Source organism: Gobius niger, assembly GCF_951799975.1.
Source record: "Gobius niger genome assembly, chromosome: 10".
Taxonomy (NCBI): domain Eukaryota; kingdom Metazoa; phylum Chordata; class Actinopteri; order Gobiiformes; family Gobiidae; genus Gobius; species Gobius niger.
The window spans coordinates 27,259,747-27,280,358 of record NC_136861.1 but is presented as its reverse complement, the minus strand read 5'-3'; the positions used below and the strand labels follow the sequence as shown (position 1 = coordinate 27,280,358).

The 20,612-nt window shown below is 41.5% G+C and overlaps 1 protein-coding gene across 2 annotated transcripts; it reads right to left on the bottom strand.

The window, feature by feature from the left end:
* Positions 1-307: 307 nt before the first annotated feature.
* Positions 308-19,720, bottom strand: slc29a4a (solute carrier family 29 member 4a). Of its 2 annotated transcripts, none has more exons than XM_079564135.1 (11): positions 19,479-19,720; positions 17,428-17,816; positions 12,912-13,043; positions 12,709-12,822; positions 9,969-10,097; positions 7,273-7,347; positions 6,641-6,900; positions 4,050-4,170; positions 3,784-3,971; positions 1,966-2,206; positions 308-1,344 (listed from the first exon to the last, which is right to left on the bottom strand). In XM_079564135.1, exons 2-11 carry the CDS (start codon positions 17,684-17,686, stop codon positions 1,208-1,210), a joined length of 1,656 nt encoding a protein of 551 aa, XP_079420261.1. In that variant the 5' UTR covers positions 17,687-17,816; positions 19,479-19,720; the 3' UTR covers positions 308-1,207. The 2 variants fall into 2 exon arrangements, with proteins under 2 accessions (XP_079420261.1, XP_079420260.1); XM_079564134.1 differs by having other exon boundaries at positions 6,632-6,900; positions 19,479-19,719.
* Positions 19,721-20,612: the final 892 nt, after the last annotated feature.

The window sequence follows — 20,612 nt, the reverse complement described above, 5'->3', positions numbered from 1 at the left end:
GTTTTTCTCAAATTCGTTAAGGAACTACACTCAGGCTTATATAAAGGCTGCATCCATCAGTAAGATGAAACATTTATGAATGTTTAAAAACTGCACAACTATGATTGAGCGCAATAGTGGGTCGGCAGTTCTTGAATAGGCTCTGAATACTTAATTTGATTCATTTCGCTTTTTCAGTTTCTTTTTTAATGCATTACTTTAATTAGAGTAGATTTTTCACGAATAGATAAATAAATGTGTATAATCAAAATCCTGCAGTAATAAAATAGAAATAATAAAGATGTTTAAAAACTTTCTGAACAAACCGGTGTATCTAAATGCATTGACATTTTAGCCAAGCTTTCCCTACAACTGAAATTTTCACTCACTTCAACAAAAAAACTGAGTACGAGCTGAACAGAGTCATGAAATATATATTCTGTTTTTACAAATAAATGAGTCACTGCTTTGAGTGAGCACATCTGTGTATTTACAGTTTCCCTTGTTTTATATAGAACTACATTCATATAGTTACGCTGTACATATGCACACATATTTGACACTGTTTAGTTTCCATAGTCGCTCAAACGTATATGATTTGGTTTCTTTTTTTTTTCACCATCAGGGGGTGCAAGAAATCACGCCATTTTAACAATTTAGGGGGTATTTTTGGTCAAACAGAGCTGCATGTGGAAACAAACTGTAGCAGATTGAAGTCAATAGCATCACCCGAATAAACCCTGTAACACTGAATACTGAGAACACTATCTTTGGCGTGCAAATCACATCCACATAAACGCCCCAAATCCTGCTACTAAAATAAACCCAGGGCTTTCACAGTACATCTTATTCCATTTACTACAAACACAAAGATGTATGCAGCCAATGTCGCCAGTGCTCCTGTTCAAAATCACTGCTCTTTTGAGTTATTTCGGGCACTAACATTGGTAAAAGTTGTATTTCTTCACTCATTGTTGCTGCAGCATGCTGGCACAGTCACCCCAAATGTCACCCAGTCCACAATTACAACAGTGGGAGGCTGCTTTAAAACCTCCTCCTTTTCATAAAGTTGTAAGGAGGATAAATGAGGGTGTTTTCTGTTATTTTTTATTAACTTACATGTTTTACTTCCTCCGAGTGGATAATATTGTCCTCTGCTCGGGTCCACTTTGACATCTTCAGATGAAATGTTTGAGCAGTTTGAAGACGCTGTACAAGAGGGGTACATTCAGTTGCCTGTGGCGTTGAGGGAGTGCAGCGTTGCCAGGCGAGCTCCGGACCCCGGGGTCGTGAAGCTATAGGCTGCGTAGGCCACAGCGGAGCCAAGCATGAGGCCTGTCATATATGACACTGTCATGGTGTTCCCTGCAGGCACAGACAGAACAGACAAGACTTTAATCCATTGTTTCACTTCATTCAAAATGTGACAACCTGTTCAAACGGAAATGCAATCATTTATGTTTTGCAGTTTTACAGTGACACCAATTCCACAGGGGTTATGTAGATTACAGTTGTCGTACAGTATGTGCAGTGAGCACACAGAATAAGAGCTCAGTGTTTTATTATTGGTACTATAAACATGAGAAATGTTTGGTTTTAATCATGATAGAGCTTTTACATCAACTGCTGTTACGCTCTCACAAGATGACCTCTATATTATCCTCTGCTGAAGCGAGATGTGCCAAAAAGAGTAGAGGTAAAATGTAAAAGATGACATCAGAGTGCCTCTCTCTAAAAATTACTCATGAACTTACTTGGAGCCAAGCCTTCCATTAGGAAACCTGCATATAGCAGCTACTGGACTAAAAACATGAGTCATAGCGGAAGGAACATGCATTTTCATTTATTCAAAGCATAATCATGAATGACGACAATGTTAGCGTGAAAAATGACAATAATCTAAGTCATGAATTTCTAACCAAGTTGTTCTCTGAAAGTAGATTACCAAAATGGAATCAAGAACAATCATTCATGACTGTTTCTTACCAGCCAGCTCTCTTTGCTCTGGAGGCACTTTTCCAGCCGCTTGGATCATTGGCACAGATCCGAAATATCCGTTGGAGACGCCCATGAGAAGGGAGAAGAGACAGGGCCAGGCAGGGTGGGACAGTGTGGGGGCTCTGGCCGGGTACACACACATGACAAACAGAGGGATGAAGATCACTCTGAGGCAGGAGAAGAAGAGCAGGCGGCCGCCCGACCAGTCATACGGCACCGCAGCCAGGATCTGGGACAAGAAACAACAAACTAATATAAATACAAATGGGTTTACGATAGTTATTTCAGCTTAGGGTTATTAAAAACATCCACACCCAGATACTAATCACTTTATCCCTCTTCACATGGAAGCACAGCTAGACTTCAATAGACAAACTAGCCTAGCATCCCGTTCTGATGGCAAATAAAGTTCTCCTGCTTAAGAGAATAAGACTCTTGGTTATTTTCCTTTATCCCCCCGGATGCTATTGTTTTTTGTCTAAAAATAATACATTACATTTCAGTAATTTTGACTTGCATCATAGCAGTGGTTCTCAAACTCTTCACACCAAGTATAATTTCAGGTGATCTTTGAATCCTGGGAGTTACTGACTGTAATGTTCACTAAATCAACAAACCAAAAGTTAATGTTAAAAGTGGAAGTTGGGTTTTAAAATCAGTATTGAGTGGCAAGTTTCATAATTTAATCAAATATAGGTCGGTATTAGATCTGAGATCAGATCTGAGGAAGGTCAAATATTTGAAGAGGATGAACTGAAAACACCTTGAACATGAAACACTGCCCTGTAATGAAGGTCAAAAAAACCTGACTTTGACTTACTTTCTGTTTCTACTTTCCTCAAAGAGAGTGAAGCTAAATTTCCCCATTTTCCAGTTCATTTCCTTCCGCCATCTTATCTCTCACTTTTTTCAACACAATGCTAAATTGGGCATGAGGACAAAGTCAGTGCTTATACTAAAAACTCTCACTCAGGCGTAAACGTCCTATTTAACTGGAGGGCAGCAGATAGTGTTTTATTTCTGATTATTTAAATGAAGCTTTTGAGGCGTGTTGTGACACAAAATAAAAACGTCAGTGGCTCTCAGTGCTCAAGGTCACCGTGACGGCTTCCCTCCAGCTGAATGGAGACTGATCAAGGAGGACGTTCGCCAAATCATGGACACAAGTCGAGTAATATTCACAAGGTCTGCACAATATATTGCAAAAAATATAAAAAATCACATCAATAAGGTGATGCAATATCCGTATCGCAAGAAGCCACTATACAGTACATCGTATCATCGCTGACCATCAACCTGGCCCTACATCTGGAGATGGGTCCCCAGGCGCGGTACTGCCTAATGCTCCTTATGGTTGTTCTATAATGACACATTTTTGCAAACTCAAAAACAAACAATGCATTGAACTTATACTGTACATGTGCAAAAGTTCAGTTTTAGACTTGTTTTGGTCCCGATGTCTTTTTTAAGTCTTCCTTTGACACAATTTGCTGAAAAACTAGTTACCTACGATTTGTGTTTAATTAGAATGGAACATATTGTGTTGAAACAGTGTCGTGAAATATCACAATAATATCGTTATCGCGATATTGGAGAGCCGCGTCACATATCGCAAGTTACTTCAATATCGTTCAGCCCTAATATTCACCTGGGTGTCGTTCAGGGATTCATGATCTACAAATGCAAAGAAGCCCTAAACACCTTTAAAAAGCCTGACAAATGCAAGATAATGATTAGAACCTGAGCATAAGACAGAGATACAAATGAAGTTGAGCCTGTTTAATGGAAGACTAATGAAGCCCTTACCTTGCCCACGAAGTCCGACATGTTGAAAGTAGCCATGATGAGTATAGGAAGCCATTCTCCTAAAGTGGGGTTGCGTATTTCTGACTCGAGGCCAGGGAACAGGCAGAGTGTGATGCTGTAGGTCACTGCTATGGACAGCATGTAAGCCCAGATCACACGAGACACGACGTACCGGTGCAAGATCATGTCTGTGCGAAAAGAACAAAAGGTCACAATTACAAGCAACTCGGACGTGACTTAAGCTATTTTCATGAGCGACAAAGTACCGCGAAGGCCGGGCCAGCTTTTCCTGATCTTGGCTTTTGGAGCATCAAACCGCACATAAGTTCCTCCCCCAAAGTCATCGACGCCTTCTTCTGTGGAGGACGCCACTGTCCCTCCATTCCCCTGAGGACACACAGGATCATTTTAACTTTTAACTCACATAACATAAAATACTATCAAAAGCATTGTGGATGAAAGGCGTTTTTGCCTGGGGATGTGCTTCAAAGAGAGGACACTTATCCTTTTAAAAATGGGATCTTTTAATGTAAAAAGACCGTTACAAAGGGCTACCTCAAATGTGAGCCCTTTGTGCAAATGAGTGAGAAAAGTCTTTTCCAGAAAGTAAGCGGTGACCCATACCAAGCCTCAGATAAAGGTGAAGCTCTGCAATAAGAGAATCATTTGGTTTCACAGAGAAAAGCCAGAATAAAAACTGGTCGGTCTGGACCCCAATGTGGTCAAGGGAAAATATTCCGTGGGTGTTTACTCTTTTGCCAAAAATATTCATAAATTGTTTGATAGTTTTAGTTATTCAGCCTTATGATTGAGTCAACAGAACTCTATGAGGAAACACTGTACTTTCATTTCATAAACTGGTCAAAATGTAAACTCTTTATTATCGTAGTTTAAATATTTCTATTTTGCCTTGACATGACAGTTAAAGTGTGAACCCGAATTCAAGTGTCTGGATTTGACTCAAAAGCAGCTTTTATTCAAACAGTTTAGGGTCGAGGTGTGCATATATCGATGCAAAAACAACAAAATGCTGCTGTTTTACACATTCAGCCAACAAACTCTGCTTTGTCAATTAGGGAGCGCTTCCGGGCAGAATGACATCAGCACTTCAGCTGCTATTAGAGTTAATTGAGCCCTGTGGATGAACTTTGACAGCAGGGCTTGAAACAAAGATGCTTCAAAACAACAAATTGGAAACGCACCACATTACTATAATATTCAAACTACACCGAGCATGTAACCTTTGATTTGTTCTTCTTTCTATTTCCAGCCCCGCCTGCCTCGAAGCGCACACACCGAAGCACGCACACACAGATCCATTAGTTGATTAGGGAGGACTCAGGGCCAGAAGGAACCACTCTTCTTGATTATCCCATAACTGCAGAGCGCAGCTTCAGTCTCCCCCGGCAACCAGAACAAAGAGAAGCCTGAACCAGCCCCCAGTTGCACATGCACATTTACACACACATACACACAGAGCTGTCAATCACTGCACCCGTGCGTAATACTGAGCAAACAGAGAGATGAAAGAGGCGCTGCCCGAGGTGCAGCATCTGCCTTTGAGCCCCCAGAGCACGCACATGTTGTTACTGTGGCGACTTGACTTTTACAACGCAACGCCTCCATCAACAGCTCATAATTTGGTCCTGTTTTTGGTCCTCTGCTCCATGACCCAGTCTGTCTTTGTCTCTGCTTGAATCGTCACGCCTCTTCCTTTTGGCAGCTTGCCTGCAGCTTTCCACCACACAGTTGTATGTACAGGTCTTATAGATAATGTGCACATATGCTGCTATGTGTGGGGCAGCAATAATAGTAGTAGGAGCGGTAACAGTGGTAGTAGCATATATAGTTCTAGTTTGTGTTATTTAGCAGTAGTTGTAGTCGTACCAAGAAGCAGTCATAATCCGGACCTGCTTGATTACACATGTTGGTCTCCACATCCTTCTCTGCTCTAAGCACCATGACTTTGGCTTGTGCAGCTCGTAGGAGGCCTCAGTCTCTGCACCATCTGTCTTCTACCTGTCTCACCCTCCGCTGCTCCACCCACGCATCACACATAACAAACACCGGCTGCTCCTCAGCTCTCACAGCCCGCTTCCTCTTTTTGACTCAGCCCGCAGCTTCAATAAATACTCAGTGTGTATCAACACACTAATCAGTCAGTGTGTGCCACTCTTCACGCAGGTATAAACTAGAAAATTAACTTCGCCGTCTAAAGGTTGACAGTCGATGTGCCTGGCGTAACAAACAGACGCAACAAACAACTTGCATAGATATTATTATAATCATATTATAAAATCATCTGATGCCAACAGAAACTTGGCCTGGTGCAAACCTGGTTTACACTTGGGCACAGCACTGAATTGCTCACTTAGCTTTACTGCAGAGCCAACTTCCAAAAGATCCATACAGATACAGCTTTATCTGCAATAAATCTGTATTTAATGAGCCAAGAATCCATTTCACACTTTTGATGAATAAGTAATTGGCATTAGTGCACTGTGTGCATTCTATGAGCAGGTTGCACAAAGTCAAAACGCCGTTTTCTTGCTTATTTGGGCCAGAAATTATATTTTATGATCATATTGAAATATATTACAGCATAATTATAGAATTTAAATTATATTGTTGTTATTTGTAAATGCAGTAAGCTCCGGGTGGTAGCATTGAAACACTAACAGGCCAAGAGTAACACCATAAAAGAGTTACACAGCAATATTGTAAGATTTTTTTTTTTTAATATATAAATAAAAACTATTTATATATAAACCAAATAGTAGAATGCAAAATAAAATTAAAAAAAAACTGTCATGTGATGTGTAAAAAAAGTAAATATCAAAAGACTTACAAATCTTACTTCCTCTGCCGTGACATCATGGTGGACCCTGTACGCCGTCCCATTATCCCGCGGGTCGTGAACTTTCCCTTGGCCTTTGCCCTGGGAATGACTTGTGTAGTAGCGCACAAACCGAGAGCGGCGCACGAGCAGGTGCAGCAGAAAGCAGAGCATCTCCATGCTGATGGACACCAGGAAGAAGATGAGCGTGTTCCTGCGCTCGTCCGGGATGAGCAGCTTGGTGAAGATGCGGGACAGCGAGATGATGACCCCAGCCGTGCCTTGAACGCCAGAGGACAGATGCGCACAGATTAAAATGCAGCCCATGATGGATTAGACTTGTAGCACAATCTGACAGAGGTCTTGGGTTTTGTCAGGTGGGGACAGAGTATTAGCAGGTAGCATCCATGTTTTTACGCTAATGTTGAAATAAATAGACATCACACTTGTGTCATCTTCTTGAGGGAGAACCTACATATGAACAGGTAAACTAAAACATTGTTATTGTCTGATAACACCCCATCCCCACCAAGGAGATTTCTTTTTTCTTTCACATTTTGCCAAGTGACAAGATGCAGCAGATAAAAATAGCTGTGCGAAAGCAGGTATGAGATTAGAAACGGGCACGAGATTAGAAATCGGCGTGTGCTTACTCTCTCCTGTCATCACCCCCTGCGTGTACCTCTTGGGAAGCATCCCCATGTAACCATAGAAACTGGACTGCTGCACTGAGGAGACAAGAGGAAGAAGAGCTTATGTGAGCGGACAGCGGCTGGACACGGTCAACACGGCGCCGACTCAATTCATTTCCACCACACAAAGTTGCAAAGCACGAGAGAGGTGCAGCTGCGACCTGAGATAATTAAAAAAAAAAAAAGTACTGTTGACTTCAGGGCGCATCGGCAGGGGAGCGGCCGGAGTGTGTGAAAGTCATTAGCAGAGGCCGCGTAGAGTCGCCTCAATGCCCCATAGATCTACACTGTTGCTTGCTCATTGTTGCAACTGCCTCACTATTATTGATTGTAACGCCTTCGCTACACATTGTGGGCTATTTGTATTCAATAAGGCGCGCGCTAATTTGGTTTGCGTCGTGCGCAAGGCAATGTGACTGCTTTAACAATTAGCAAAAGGTTATTTCATGTAGCCCGTTTCAGTGCAATTAATAAATGATGAGGCAAAACAACTCGGCTTGAATTTGCATACTGTATCAAAGTGGAGAGTTAGTAAATAAACGAGTTTGGCAGAGTAGTTCCTGTATATAAGTAAATGTCGGCCTTGCAGCAGCTCATGGTCAAACTCTTTCCTGTACAGTCAAATCTGTTTCATTGTAATGACAACAACAGCCGCCTTTTCATGTCTTTGATGTGAGTAATGTCCTTCAGACTACATTCAGCTCTAGGTTTAATGAGGTAAACATTGTTCCTAGAACATTACTTATTTACCGTAATACTCAATAACAGGATCTCTGTAAGACTGTATATGTGGTACATACACATGGAGCTGCTTCAGGAAGGTTTTCAGACCTCTCTGCTTTTGTTATGTTGGTTTCATTACCTATTTAGATCATGTCCCAACCGTCAAAGCTGATTTCCTTTATATAATAGGCTACTGTGTGATACTACATGATATCCACATTCCTTGCATAAAATGTTCAACATTGGGTGTCCTAACTTTGTGAGTGGGAATATGTTGTGACCTACATGTTTTGGGGGCTACAATAGCAAATAAAATGGTACTAAGTATCTTGTTTACCTTAATAAAACATTTCCGTAGTCCCTCTGGGGCAATAAAAGTGTTAATGGGATGATTGGGGGGTCTTTCATCTCCCCTTAGTGTCTCTGGCCAGAAAACCACACTTGCAACTTTGCCTGCACCGGGTCAGAGGCCCCAATACACACTAATGGAATCATGAAGAAGAAGAAGCTAACAGGCTAACGCTAAATGCAGGCTAGTGCCACTTAAACAGCATTCACAGCCAAGTTTGAATGAAAACAATGATCTCCATTGTGTAATTGGATGTACAATATCCCTCCCTCCTTTGTCTTTTCTGTCAGCGTAGTATTTACTCTCAAGGACAATTAATGAGTAAAAAACCTGAACATGCTACGACACTTGCAGCGGCGCTTATGGCCTCGAAGGGGCATGAGTTACTTAGTACTGCTTTAATTTCCCAGTTTGTCCCGCCATGTCCCATTGCACAACGGTCACCCTAGTCTGATGATAAAATCCTACTCTATTCTATTGAAATTCAACACTGACTACTCCACAATAATGCACAAAAAAATGACTCAAAAGGTTTAGAAAACAAAAGGAAAAAGATAAAAACATCTCATTGTAAAAGAAGTAATCAGATGGAATACAACAACTGCAGACCTTCCATTGCTCTCGGTCATAGCTTTGAAACATTCGCACAAGTTACATTTGGTGGTAGGAACAGGACAGACTTGAGCCTTTTCAGCATCAGACTTCAGCGTAGTAAACAAAGAGAGGCGCATGAACATTACCTGAACCCGCTGAATGCACGGACACAGCAGGTGTCCAAGTTATTGGGTGTCACCTTGGATTGTCACCTTTCTTGGTCCGCTCACATCAATGAGATCATAGCCAAGATGGGAAAAGGCATTGCAATGTCCAGGAAATGTATGACATACATACCCATGTCTATTGCTAAACAGGTTGTACAGTCTCTTGTTCTGTGTCATTTGGAATACTGTCCAGTCATTTGGTCATCTGCTTCACAAAAAGATCTTCACAAACTTCAAGTGGCACAAAACAGGGCAGCCAGGACTGTCCTTCAGTGTTCCTACAGGACCAGTGTGGCACTAGCGCATTCACGCCTGACTTGGCTTACAGTTAACAACAAAATTAAACTAAGACTAATTTCACTAATGTGGAATTCTATATTTAAAAAACAGCCACAGTTCTTTTCTGAGCAGCTTGCGTCTGTAGAAAGCAGCCACCCATACGCCACTAGACGAGCATTGGGTGGTGATTTAAAACTTCCTCATCCCAAAACAAATTCTCTGAAGTCCACAGTGCTTTACAGAGCAGTATTTACCTGGAATCAGCTCTCAGTCAGCACACGCGGAGAACTAAATAAATACACATTTAGAAACATGTCTTCACGAGAACTACTGCAGATGACCATGTGACTTTTCCAGCAATGTTACTGTGTTTCACTGTATTTCAGTAGGCACTTTAAAGCATGTTTTGCAAATTTTATTTTTTGTAAAGTATGTTATTGTAGTCCTTTGAAGGACCCCCGGAAGACTAGCTGCCATTAAACGGGCAGCTAATGGGGATCCAAATAAAACAATAAACAAGGGCAGAAGCACATGTTCTCATCTACCTGTGCATCCGAACGCCACCACTCCCACCGACACCAAGTTGATGATGTACGCCTGCCGCGTGGTGAACTTCTCCAACCACACATCGAAAACGCTGACGAACACCAGCGGCCCCAGCGCAAAAATATAACCTGGAATAGAAGAAAGTGAAGCGTGACGCAACGGTTTGACTGGATACAAATGTGACATGGCTGACGCGATGCTTTTAACCAGCGCCCACTACAATCCCAATCCCCGGGGACGCACATCAAAAGACTTCTTGGTGCTGGATTGGTACTGCAGCTATTTTAAGACGAGCGCGGAGAAAGACTGATCGTACAAGTGTAGATATCAAACATTTCCTAAGGGGACATGCAGACTAGTGCCTCCAAAATCTTTTTTTTCCTTCAAATTTTGAGAGGGCTGAGGCTGAGCGGTGGTGTATCAAAGGAACTGAGCAAGCTAACTTATTAAATTATGGGTTTGGGGCAACATTAACATATTAAAGACCTTGAGAAAACAAAATTGTGTACACTGGTAAGGAAAAACTCTCCGTGGATTTCTGCTAAACCTCAGGCAGCGATAAACTAGAGTATTATTTTATCTATGTAGCTATGCCCAGTCATTTTAAATGTGTAAACGGCAGTCTAGATATTGCATGTTTTCATTAAGTTATTATCAGGTTAAGATGAGATCTATTAAATAAAAATACCCTCCTTTCAAATGCCAGATATTTCCAATGGCTTAAAAAATGTTATTTAATCATTAGACCATCATTCGTATGTGTGTTGGGTTTATTCGGAATAAGTCTGTATTGTATTACAGATAACTTCTCAATTCTTTTTAATAGCACCAACCTACAATACTTTACCTGCCAGCCTTTTATTGCTATAATCTGGCACATTTACACCGTTTTAATGCAGATGTTCATCAATGAATGAGCCCTAAAAATAACTTACATTTAGACACAACCGTGGTTGTTATACGCACGTTGAATGTTGCTGTTTACTGTCGGTGATCCCGCACATGTGCGCTACGCTGGGGGGCAAAAGGCTCGCCTCCACAATGCTCCACAATCAACACAGCCCACATTATTTGAATATTATGTATTATTATTATTTGATACATCTTTTGTGCCGAGGATCACGAGCTACTGCACTAATGGGACTGCTGCAAGCGAAAAGCCCATAAAAAACAACCTCTGTGCACATAACATTAAATTATATATATATATATATATAAATTAAGTTATTCTTAATACTTAAGTTTACATCTTCGCCTACACCAGTGTAACAATTACATTTAGGCCATTCATTTATTATCAAAATCATCCCTTAAATATTACATAAATCACCAAGGTTCACCAAAAGAAGATAAAGCATCCCCACAATTTGGACACAAGGACCTGTTGCACAATTTATAAAGTGCTCGTTTCAAAAGCCTGACATCTGACTGGACTGTCCTCGCTTGTACAGCATGAGGAACATCTACTGAGGCTTTAACAGACACGATGGAGGCACTTGATAGTCATCACTTTTTTGTGTCTGTGCATGTGGAGGTTTTTATTTTCTAACCTCTAATTACGTGAAATGAGCAAATTCACTCACTGTGATTCAGTCTCCTCCTATTCGCTGTGAGCTGTTGCTTTTTTCATGTTAAATCTGATCTTAAATCTATGAAACTTCTCCACTCCTTTCTTTGCCGCCTACAGAAGTCTGAACTACAATGATTTTATTATATTCAGCCATATTAAGCACGATCTTTGGTCAAAAGTTTTCAGCTAATATATTATGGAGTATGAAGGCCTGCGCTTTCCTTTTGCCCTCCAGCCGGTGCCGCCGTTCAGAATCCAACCAATCCTTTGATACCCACCTCAGTTCAGGAAAAAGGTAATAAGACCAATGTTTTTGACTTAAAGGTGCATTATGCAACTTTTTATGCGCGAAAAAAACTTGATATTTGTGCGGGATTGACCGTTTTGTGGCCAAATGGCTGTATGAGTGGTCAGCATGGCGCCTTTACTTTCCATCACGGTGGCCTCTACAATGCTCCAGGATCAAATGTTTTGTAGGTTTTCTGGTGAGACGGTCCGTCAGCAGAGAAAACCAACCACACAATTGATCCTGGAGGGTCATAGAGGCAACCGTGATGGAAAGTAAAGGCGCCATGCTGACCACCAATACAGCCGGTTAGGTTAGTGTGAATACTAAATACTGTGTATACTTCTTTTTTTTTCACATAAAAAGTTGCATAATGCACCTTTAAAGGGGCTTGATGCAAGTTAGTCCTTTTATGCTCACTACTGCCACCTCAGATCTTATGCGTAACTGCAGCTTCTATATTAAGCTCGTGCATGAAGCACTTTGGACCCGAATTAACACCTTTTTGAGTGACAGTGCAGGATTTGAGAGGCAGTTGTGGTGAACAGGTCTGAGCTCATTCTACACATTAGGACATGGCTGGAACATGTAGGGGGAGGAAAATACTTAGTTTTAACATTTTTAAACTCCGTATAGTCCCTTTAAAGATGTTAATGCCAGATTTGGTGCTAATTCATATTTAATTTATCAGTTTTGGAAACTTGAGCTTTGTTATTAAGTTCATTCAGGGTAAATGATTACAGTTTGTTTTGACAAAGCACAATACTCAGTGCATTAGAGTTTATTGTGTCACAACACGTATCGTATCGAGCCCTCGGCATCGCGGTTCGTATTATATCGCGACAAAAGCGTCAGATTTAACAAATCGTTTGCCCAGACTTACCCACTGTGATTCTGGTGTGCATACTAAGCCTCTCCACCAGGACATTGTTGAGGATAACCGCCAACAACGCCACGAGAATGTACGTCAAGCTCATGTCGAACACAATAGACGTTCCTGCAAACCAGAGATGTTTGGAATAAACATATTTTCTCTCATATTTACCCTTTGATTCACTGTTTTCTTTCAGGTCCTTCACTTCATACCTTCAAACTTGTGGTGCAGGTAATCCACATCGGTGATGAAACTGTTGTAGGGTAACAGGAAACCCACTCCGGCCAGCAGCATCGCAAAGTAAATACCATGGTAACGGTCATCAGGGATAGGCTCCTCGAAGTCTGGCCAAGGAAGTGGGGAAAAAAAACAATCAAAGGTCACAATGCTGTAAAGCAGAGATCTTCAACCGTTTTTTTTAACTGAGAGTTACTTTTAGGAAATGACAGCGGCAGACAGTTTCCTTAAAGACCCTATACCCTATTAATCACAAGTAATGAAAGAGGAAGCCACTAAATTAAAATGTTAGTTGTGTCCAAACTCATGTCTAACTTTGTTAACATATTTGTAGCATCCAGTTCTTCACAGGGACAAAGTTATAGGCACATTTCACAACTTAAAGGGTCACTTTACAGAAATGTGTGTTCTTTTCCCACACAAATGTCTGAGTTTACAATATACAAAAGGACAAAACACATTGCATACAAGCGCATATGACACATTAGACACAATTTCCCCTCACTCCCCTCCTCCTCTGTGATTGCACTCAATGAGCTACGGAAATCTCATTAATCTTGTGTGAAACACACATTCATCCGCATAAATAAGATATGTACAAAGCAAGTATTTAGAGATTTACATGTATTTGCTAAATTGCAACTTTCATGAAAGTCTGTCACTTTTTTAGGACATTTAGAACGTAATATTTCCATTTAGAACTAAGTTTACAGCGCAGTACTTTTTTTCCTGCAACCTTTCAATGTCTCAGCCTCTCCTCCGGTGCTGCTTTGCTTTGTGAGGAAAAAAGCTGACAGCTCCAGTAGATATTGGATTAATAAACAAACTGACATTTCACTTTCATTAAAAATTTCAGCTGCATCAGAGCAAGTCGGTCAGATATTTGTCAGTTGATCATCTTTTTGTAAACTTCTATCATAATGCTAAACTGTTAGCCGCTAACTGTTGCTGCGTCTTCTGCTTCCAACATTTGCGATCTCTTGTTCACGTGTTTCTGATGTTATCATCTAAATAGGTCATATTTTTTATATATAAAGCATTAAAACCTGTCATATGCACTTTAAACTTTGAGGATGTTTGTGTAACTGTGCGACTGCCAGGATGATATTTGAACACTTTGAACATTGCGATGTAATTTGGGATGTTTGTAAATGGATTTTGAGTTTGGACATTTTGAGCACTTCCTGGACCCTGTATTCCAAACAAGTGTGAAATATGAGCTGCGTACAACTTCAGACGTCCAACAAACAACAACAAAAATAAAATTAGAAGATTTCCTAAGTCAACAAACATTTGTGTAAAAAAATATTAATTGCAGGCTTTATGACATTGCAATTATTAAATTGTTGAAACTGCAACTTCAATTGTTGCTGCCCTAAACACCTGAAGCTTTTAATCATCGACTGGACTGATTGTTGAATTGAGGATTTTTAGTTCTATTCGCAGAAGCTTCTTAGCTCTTGTGGTCAGAAAATGTAACAAGTAAAGCCAAACTCGACATGGCTCCAATAACACTCAGGCCCTCCTAAAACCGAAGCAAAACATCCTCAAATCAACCAACTCAGGCCTGTCAACGATTTAGAGCTTCACTAAATGAATACTTCCTGGGCGACTGAGAGTCTCTGCAAACATACTGCCATAATATTTGCTAAAGCACTGTTACATTTTTGTATTGTGTAATCATAAATGAATAAATAAAGTCTTGAAAGTTGATTTAAGCTCTTCTGTGTGTAATTGCTCTCCTAAAACAGGTTCTGTATCTTTTAAGTCATCAGAGCTGTGACGCTTCATTTTAAGGGGCACATTCACAGTGAACTCATGGTGAACTCACCACGCATTCCCTCATCACTCTAGAATCTTAACTTATAACGCAATAATTAATATGGAGAAAACTCATCTATGAATGTGAGGCCGAGAGACACTACTCAATCGTCAGGCTTAAGTAGAAATGTAGAAAGCTTTTGGGGAGCTTCTTGGAACTATAGTGGAAGAGCTACTGCAAGCTACAGGACGGCATAGGCCAAATTCCTGTGTTAATAAACTCTGGGGCCTGAAAGAACATTGTGCAGCCTAAAGGTTAACCAAAATGAAAAGGGCTGCAGTGACGGCACGTTTGGTGCCCTGGAGGACCCACTTGTCCCGGTTGTGTCTGCGAAAGATTGATTACATGAATTAATGATCACGTACTGTATAGTTAAGAGTCCGTTTGAAAACATGGGAAACTGCGGGTTTCGCAGCTGATTCAGTGAACGTGTGACGGGCCGGGTTCTTTGTGTAGCCGTTCATAATCCGCTCCTAATCCTCTGAGTCAGTCCTAAATGGCTTTAAATGATTTTTGTGCATTTAAATTCCTCATCTGACTCAAAGGTAAAATAACAACTTGTACGTTCTGTCACCTCCAATTTATTCTTTTTGGAAAAAGTGGTAAAAGCATCATTATTAGTAAGCACTGCAGTTAATCTCTTAACCCCTACCAGACCCGAGCATATTTTGTCCAGTTTGGCATCACCCAAATCTAGAAGCAACAATAACTCATCAAAAATGTGACAAAAATGATATAAATATGTGATACAAACATGGTGACAACAAAAAGTTGCAATCAGTTTTGTAGGTCTTAGCTTTCAAATGAAGCGCTACACTGGACTATAGGTTGTAAATTCTAGTCGAGAAGCTTTTAGATTTGGGTAAAGCCTCAGTTAAGCGGGGGGTAAGAGATTAATCACTGCCATCTATAAAATAGCAGGAAAGAAGATGCATAAACAAGAAATCTGCCTAGAATGTACTCTTCTATTTAAAAAAAAAATGCAGTCTATAGTTATGGACCTCCACCAAGGCACTGGCAGTATAATGGTAAACACACACTTAAGTTCACCATTGAGTTCTAATGTGAAGAGAAAAAAAAGGACTTCCTGCTCTGTGCTGAAATTGTGCTTCAAAATTCCTAATATGTGTGTAATTGGAGCTTCTCAAAGTGGCTATTGTGTTGAAATAGCACAAACTGCAATGACGTGTATCAAGACATTTAACGCTCTCAGTGAGGAACAAAAACCTTGTCTCTACGGGGTCTCATTATCCGTAAAACCCACAAACCTACTACTTTAGACAGATTTGCATGGGATCTATATTAGTCAACTCAGAAATGTGTCAAACGTTAAGGCTCCTGGACTAAATCGAATCGCAATCACTATATTTAGCCAGGAAAATTACCCCTGGTTGTGTTGTTCAGACCTACTTAATGAATCCTCCAGATAGTGAGTAATCCTAAAATGACCAAGGTTCCTCAAGTCCTTCTCCTTCATTTGCCTTTGATCCGTGCGTGCAAACGGACCAAACTTAGACGAAAGTGTAACCTCCATGTCTGGTACATTCGCATCACCGGGACAAATCGTGCGCAGGTAAATGGGTCGAACGCGGCGCCGGTGCTCTGTTTACAGCTGCTGATTCTGCCCAGTCAACAGAACGGGTCGCCGCACTCGCTCAGACAGAATCATTGCTCGCACTAACTCCGACTCATTAGCAGCAGAATTCAATGAGGAAGACATCTCTCAGGTCCGTTTCTCGCTGAATGGCAGGCTCACAGTGCATGAGGTTTGATTTTAGATCATCTCAGCTTGAACAGCATATTGAAGATGCTGGACAGCTTTTCTTTCAGGAGAAATGTCCAGCCTTGTCATACTGTAACTGTCAAATCTTGCTACTCATTTAAAGGCTCTAAATCCGCTTTCACAATATACTGAAGGACAAACCTATTTTTATTCCAATACAGGGAAAAAAAAGATATAGGTATATGGCCTAAGCTACAGCACAGAGAAGGCAAAATGGGGGCCAGTATCCAATATTTATATCTTGGGGCTAAAGGTGCTTCTGCAGAAAAACGGCCCTGCGCTGACAACAAATACCAAGCAGTTAATGAGTCTCGATTGCCAGGCTCTTTAGGACCCTCGCTGTGCCCGTGCTGTGTGTTGCTGGTCACTACTGATTAAATTAAGTTGGCCTTTGTGCGACGAGAGTAACCTGGCAACAGAGCAATTTTCTCTTCATACAGCTGCCTCCTGTGTTCTACATAAACTTTTACTCGCTGTTCCCTTCACGGTTTACCTCCAAAAAAACCCAAACTCTTTGAACACGAGTAGTAGGGGAAAGGAAATGGGTGCTTAAGATCGAAACTAAACTAAACTGAACCACAATGACACCAGTGACCTTACGTTGACCTAACACTGTTAACATCTCCTCTTCTCCAGTGGATCACACAACCAGTTTCTTGGACCAGTGCAACTTCAGAATTGACAAAGCTTCCAGGATGAGAGGTCAGACATCTCGAATGAAAATAACCTAGTTCAGACTATTTCTTTTGGAAAGCCTTGTATGTTTACATGCCTGGACATCTGGAAGGTTATGGCTACGTTAATAGTGATTAATCTCAATTTTCTATTTGTTTGGATTTTGCACAGCCTTCATTTTGAATCTGTTTGGATCTCACGCGTTCCTCACCGGGTTCGGACAGAGCCAGCACTCCTCGCTCCGGGGCGTCTTTACTGATCTCTTCCTCCTCCAGCTGGTAGGAGTCGAAGCTGAAGCTCTGCACCACGCCGCTCTCTCGCCCCTCGCGCCAGCCGTCTCTGCCCCCCATGTCCCTCCAGCCTGTCCGGCCTGGATCCCTCCATATGTCTCTGTCCTCCTGGGGTAGGACCGGAGCGGGCCTGCGCCTCTCCGCTGCCACAGAGCCCATCTCTGTGCTGGACGTATACATGGGAACGCTTAAAAAACTTCACTCGACGAGGCTGTGCACAATCTCTGGGGTCTGCATGGTCAAAAGAAAGCTCCGAGACACGCCCCGCTCAGGGATACGCCATGCAGGGGTCCTTCGGATGATGGAGGATCTGCAGAGAAAACAAGAGGAATGAAGGCCAGGGTTTGAATTTCAATGTAAAGGAAGAAACTGAGATATAGAAAACAATACTTCTGTCACTAAAAGCAAGTGTGGGAAGAGTCAAGGTGAGACACCATGAAGAAGTGGCTATGCGAGAGGCATACTGAGTGTGTGACAAAGCAAGCATGACTGAGTGTCAGGCACAGTGAGGTGCACCGAATAAACAGCGACAATATAGAGCTGGGAGAGGAGAAGGAAACTCTACACAGCAGCTTTTTGGTGTTATATCTGTTTGCTGCCTCCAATAAGCAAAGCAGAAGGGGTGTAGACTAGGACTGAATATGAAGTAATTGTGCTGAACTTTGCCGTAACAATAAGACAATGAATATCTGTTAAAAGTAGACATAGTAGATGAAAAAGTAGATTTAACTTTAAGAGCTTTCAAATTGCTTTCTTCTTCTTCAGGAAAAAACAACCTTAAATAACACTATTAAAGTAAATTATGTGTCTGTTTAGTTTTTTTTTTATTATTATTTATAGGCTATGTCTTGATAATCTCTCAATTTACTGTTATTGTTGATCAAATCATAGCCCTCAGATGGACAGTATGATAGTATTCAGGGGCTATGAAGGAGGAGCTTGTGCACAGACCACAGAGCTATTGTCTACGTTTATAAACATAAACAATAGCTGTGTGGTCCGTATAAACAGGCACATCTCTACTCCCTCCCCTGAAGTGCTTTCCCAACATACATGGCCCGATCATGTTTCAGATAACACACACACAGTCTTTAGGAATCCCTCTGTTGTGTCGTTCACCAAAGGCCAACTGTTGTCGACGAAAAGACAGTGTGACCGTGTGGATCAATGAGACGTATTGACGTTGGGTCCCAATGCAAATATGCTTTAAGGGCATGGACAAAAGCTCAGCTGCTCCGGTCCTGCCTCCTCCGGGTAACACAAGGCGCTCCTGTCAGCAGTGTTAATCAGCAGTGCGGCCTGTCCATCCTCCCAACTCTGCTCCTTTCAGGCCAAATTAAGGGCTGTAGTTCAGTAACACACATTTGACTTGCAAGACACTGATTCCCATTATGATTATGCCCAAACACTTTTTTAAGCAGAGTAAGTAGCCAATGCATTAGGATTTATACCAACATATGTTCTCCCAAGTGGCCACCACGCGCTTCCATTCTCAGCCTGGAGGCGGCGCTCACGACCTCGCCTCTGTAAATTAATGTGAACGAGGATAATTGACTCGCAGTTAATATCACGCCGCAGTCCCCATTGTTGCGCCGCGATATAACGCTCCAACCATTATTTATCCACACTCCCCTCAGGTAACTAAGCGGATCGTAAAGCCGTGGATTAGCCTACTACAGGGCAACAAAATGTCCACAATCAATTAACCTGAGCGTGAGAGGAGGAGCGTGAAATGTAACATAGAAGAAGAAGGGGGAAAAATGCACGGAGCGTGAGCAAAATTTAATGTTGATGATTAAAGCCTTTTTTTCAAGATTTCCAAAAGGGGGAGAAAAAAAAGGCACAGTCACATGAAGTCTGTAAACACGCTTTGAATTATTATTATTTTTGCTTTTTTTTTTTTTTTTTTTTTTACAGCCCTCCATCCACACGTTTTCTTCTGACTGGCGAACAACAACAGGTTAGCCCGTACCTTCTCCGCGTCCCTCACTCTTCACTTTGTCCTGTCCCTTTCCCCGCTTCGCCTTGGCACGAGGTTCTGTAGAAGCCACTCTCCGAGCCCCCATGAGCAGCAGCTCGAGCACGATTTTTGGTGAGTCCCGGATCATCCAGCCCTGGCCAGCACCCGGTCCTGTCTCCTCCTCTCCTCGACCCGCCGTCCAAGAGCAGAGAGAGGGGAGGAGGATGGAGAGAGCGACCGGGGAGGAGGCAGGCAGCTCGGATGGATGGATGAGAGAGGGGAGAGAGAGAGAGAGAGAGAGAGAGAGAGAGAGATGGGAGGGGGAAGAAGAGGGGTATGTTGCCTGTGGCTGTTCCATCGTTTGCAATCACTCGTTTTCACCATTAGTGCATGAGGAGGACACTGGTGATATCCATGTTTTAATCCACTTAGACTTGTAGCCTACATGTTTAGTGGGAAACACTGCAGGCAAAATTCTCCACCACCAGGATTTCAGTTTTTTTCATAGAGTCAACGCTCACAAGCTTTTCAGTTCTTTCAATAACTACCTCAAAAGCACTTGAGTCTGTTTAAATGACTGATGCGGAGTTGCTTTGATTATGTTTTTATGTCTTATTTAATGCTTTAATCACCAATTATTTGCAGGAAAATTTAATCTAATATTTTGCGATACTACATCAAATTCTTGCTTGGGTTTTGATAAGACCCCAGATAAATCTTTATAGATGTTTATGAGAATCTGAAACATAAAATGCCGTTTTCCTAAAATACTTTTCCCCCCCCAATACTTTGTTTTTCTCTGAAGGATTTGTAGATGCTTCATCCCTGGTCTGATATTGAGCTTTTAGTCACTTAGTTTGCTTAAGACTTACAAAGATAGTCAAATTTTGTATCTACTATGTCAACAATAAACCCAATTGAAATCATGTTCTATCCATAAAGCAAATCTTGTCCCTTGATATATGGGCCATTTTTAGCTATTTTTATACCGCAAATGCCTTTTTATTTCTCAGTATAAAAATATTGAGTCACAAAAACCTCACAATACATTTTGCCGTACATTTATGTCAGTAATTCAGGATTCACAGTAATATCTCACAACTGAGTTTAACAATCCCTCAAGGTCCTGGATTCGTTTTACATTCT

What these genes read in the sequence shown, in the direction of transcription:
- slc29a4a (XM_079564134.1), bottom strand. Translation starts at nt 17,686, where the DNA reads ATGTATACGTCCAGCACAGAGATGGGCTCTGTGGCAGCGGAGAGGCGC. An exon ending in GCTGGCTCTGTCCGAACCCG is followed by an intron (nt 13,044 to 17,427) that starts GTGAGGAACGCG and finishes TTCCTTGGCCAG; the next exon opens with ACTTCGAGGAGCCTATCCCT. An exon ending in CCTGCACCACAAGTTTGAAG is followed by an intron (nt 12,823 to 12,911) that starts GTATGAAGTGAA and finishes TCTGGTTTGCAG; the next exon opens with GAACGTCTATTGTGTTCGAC.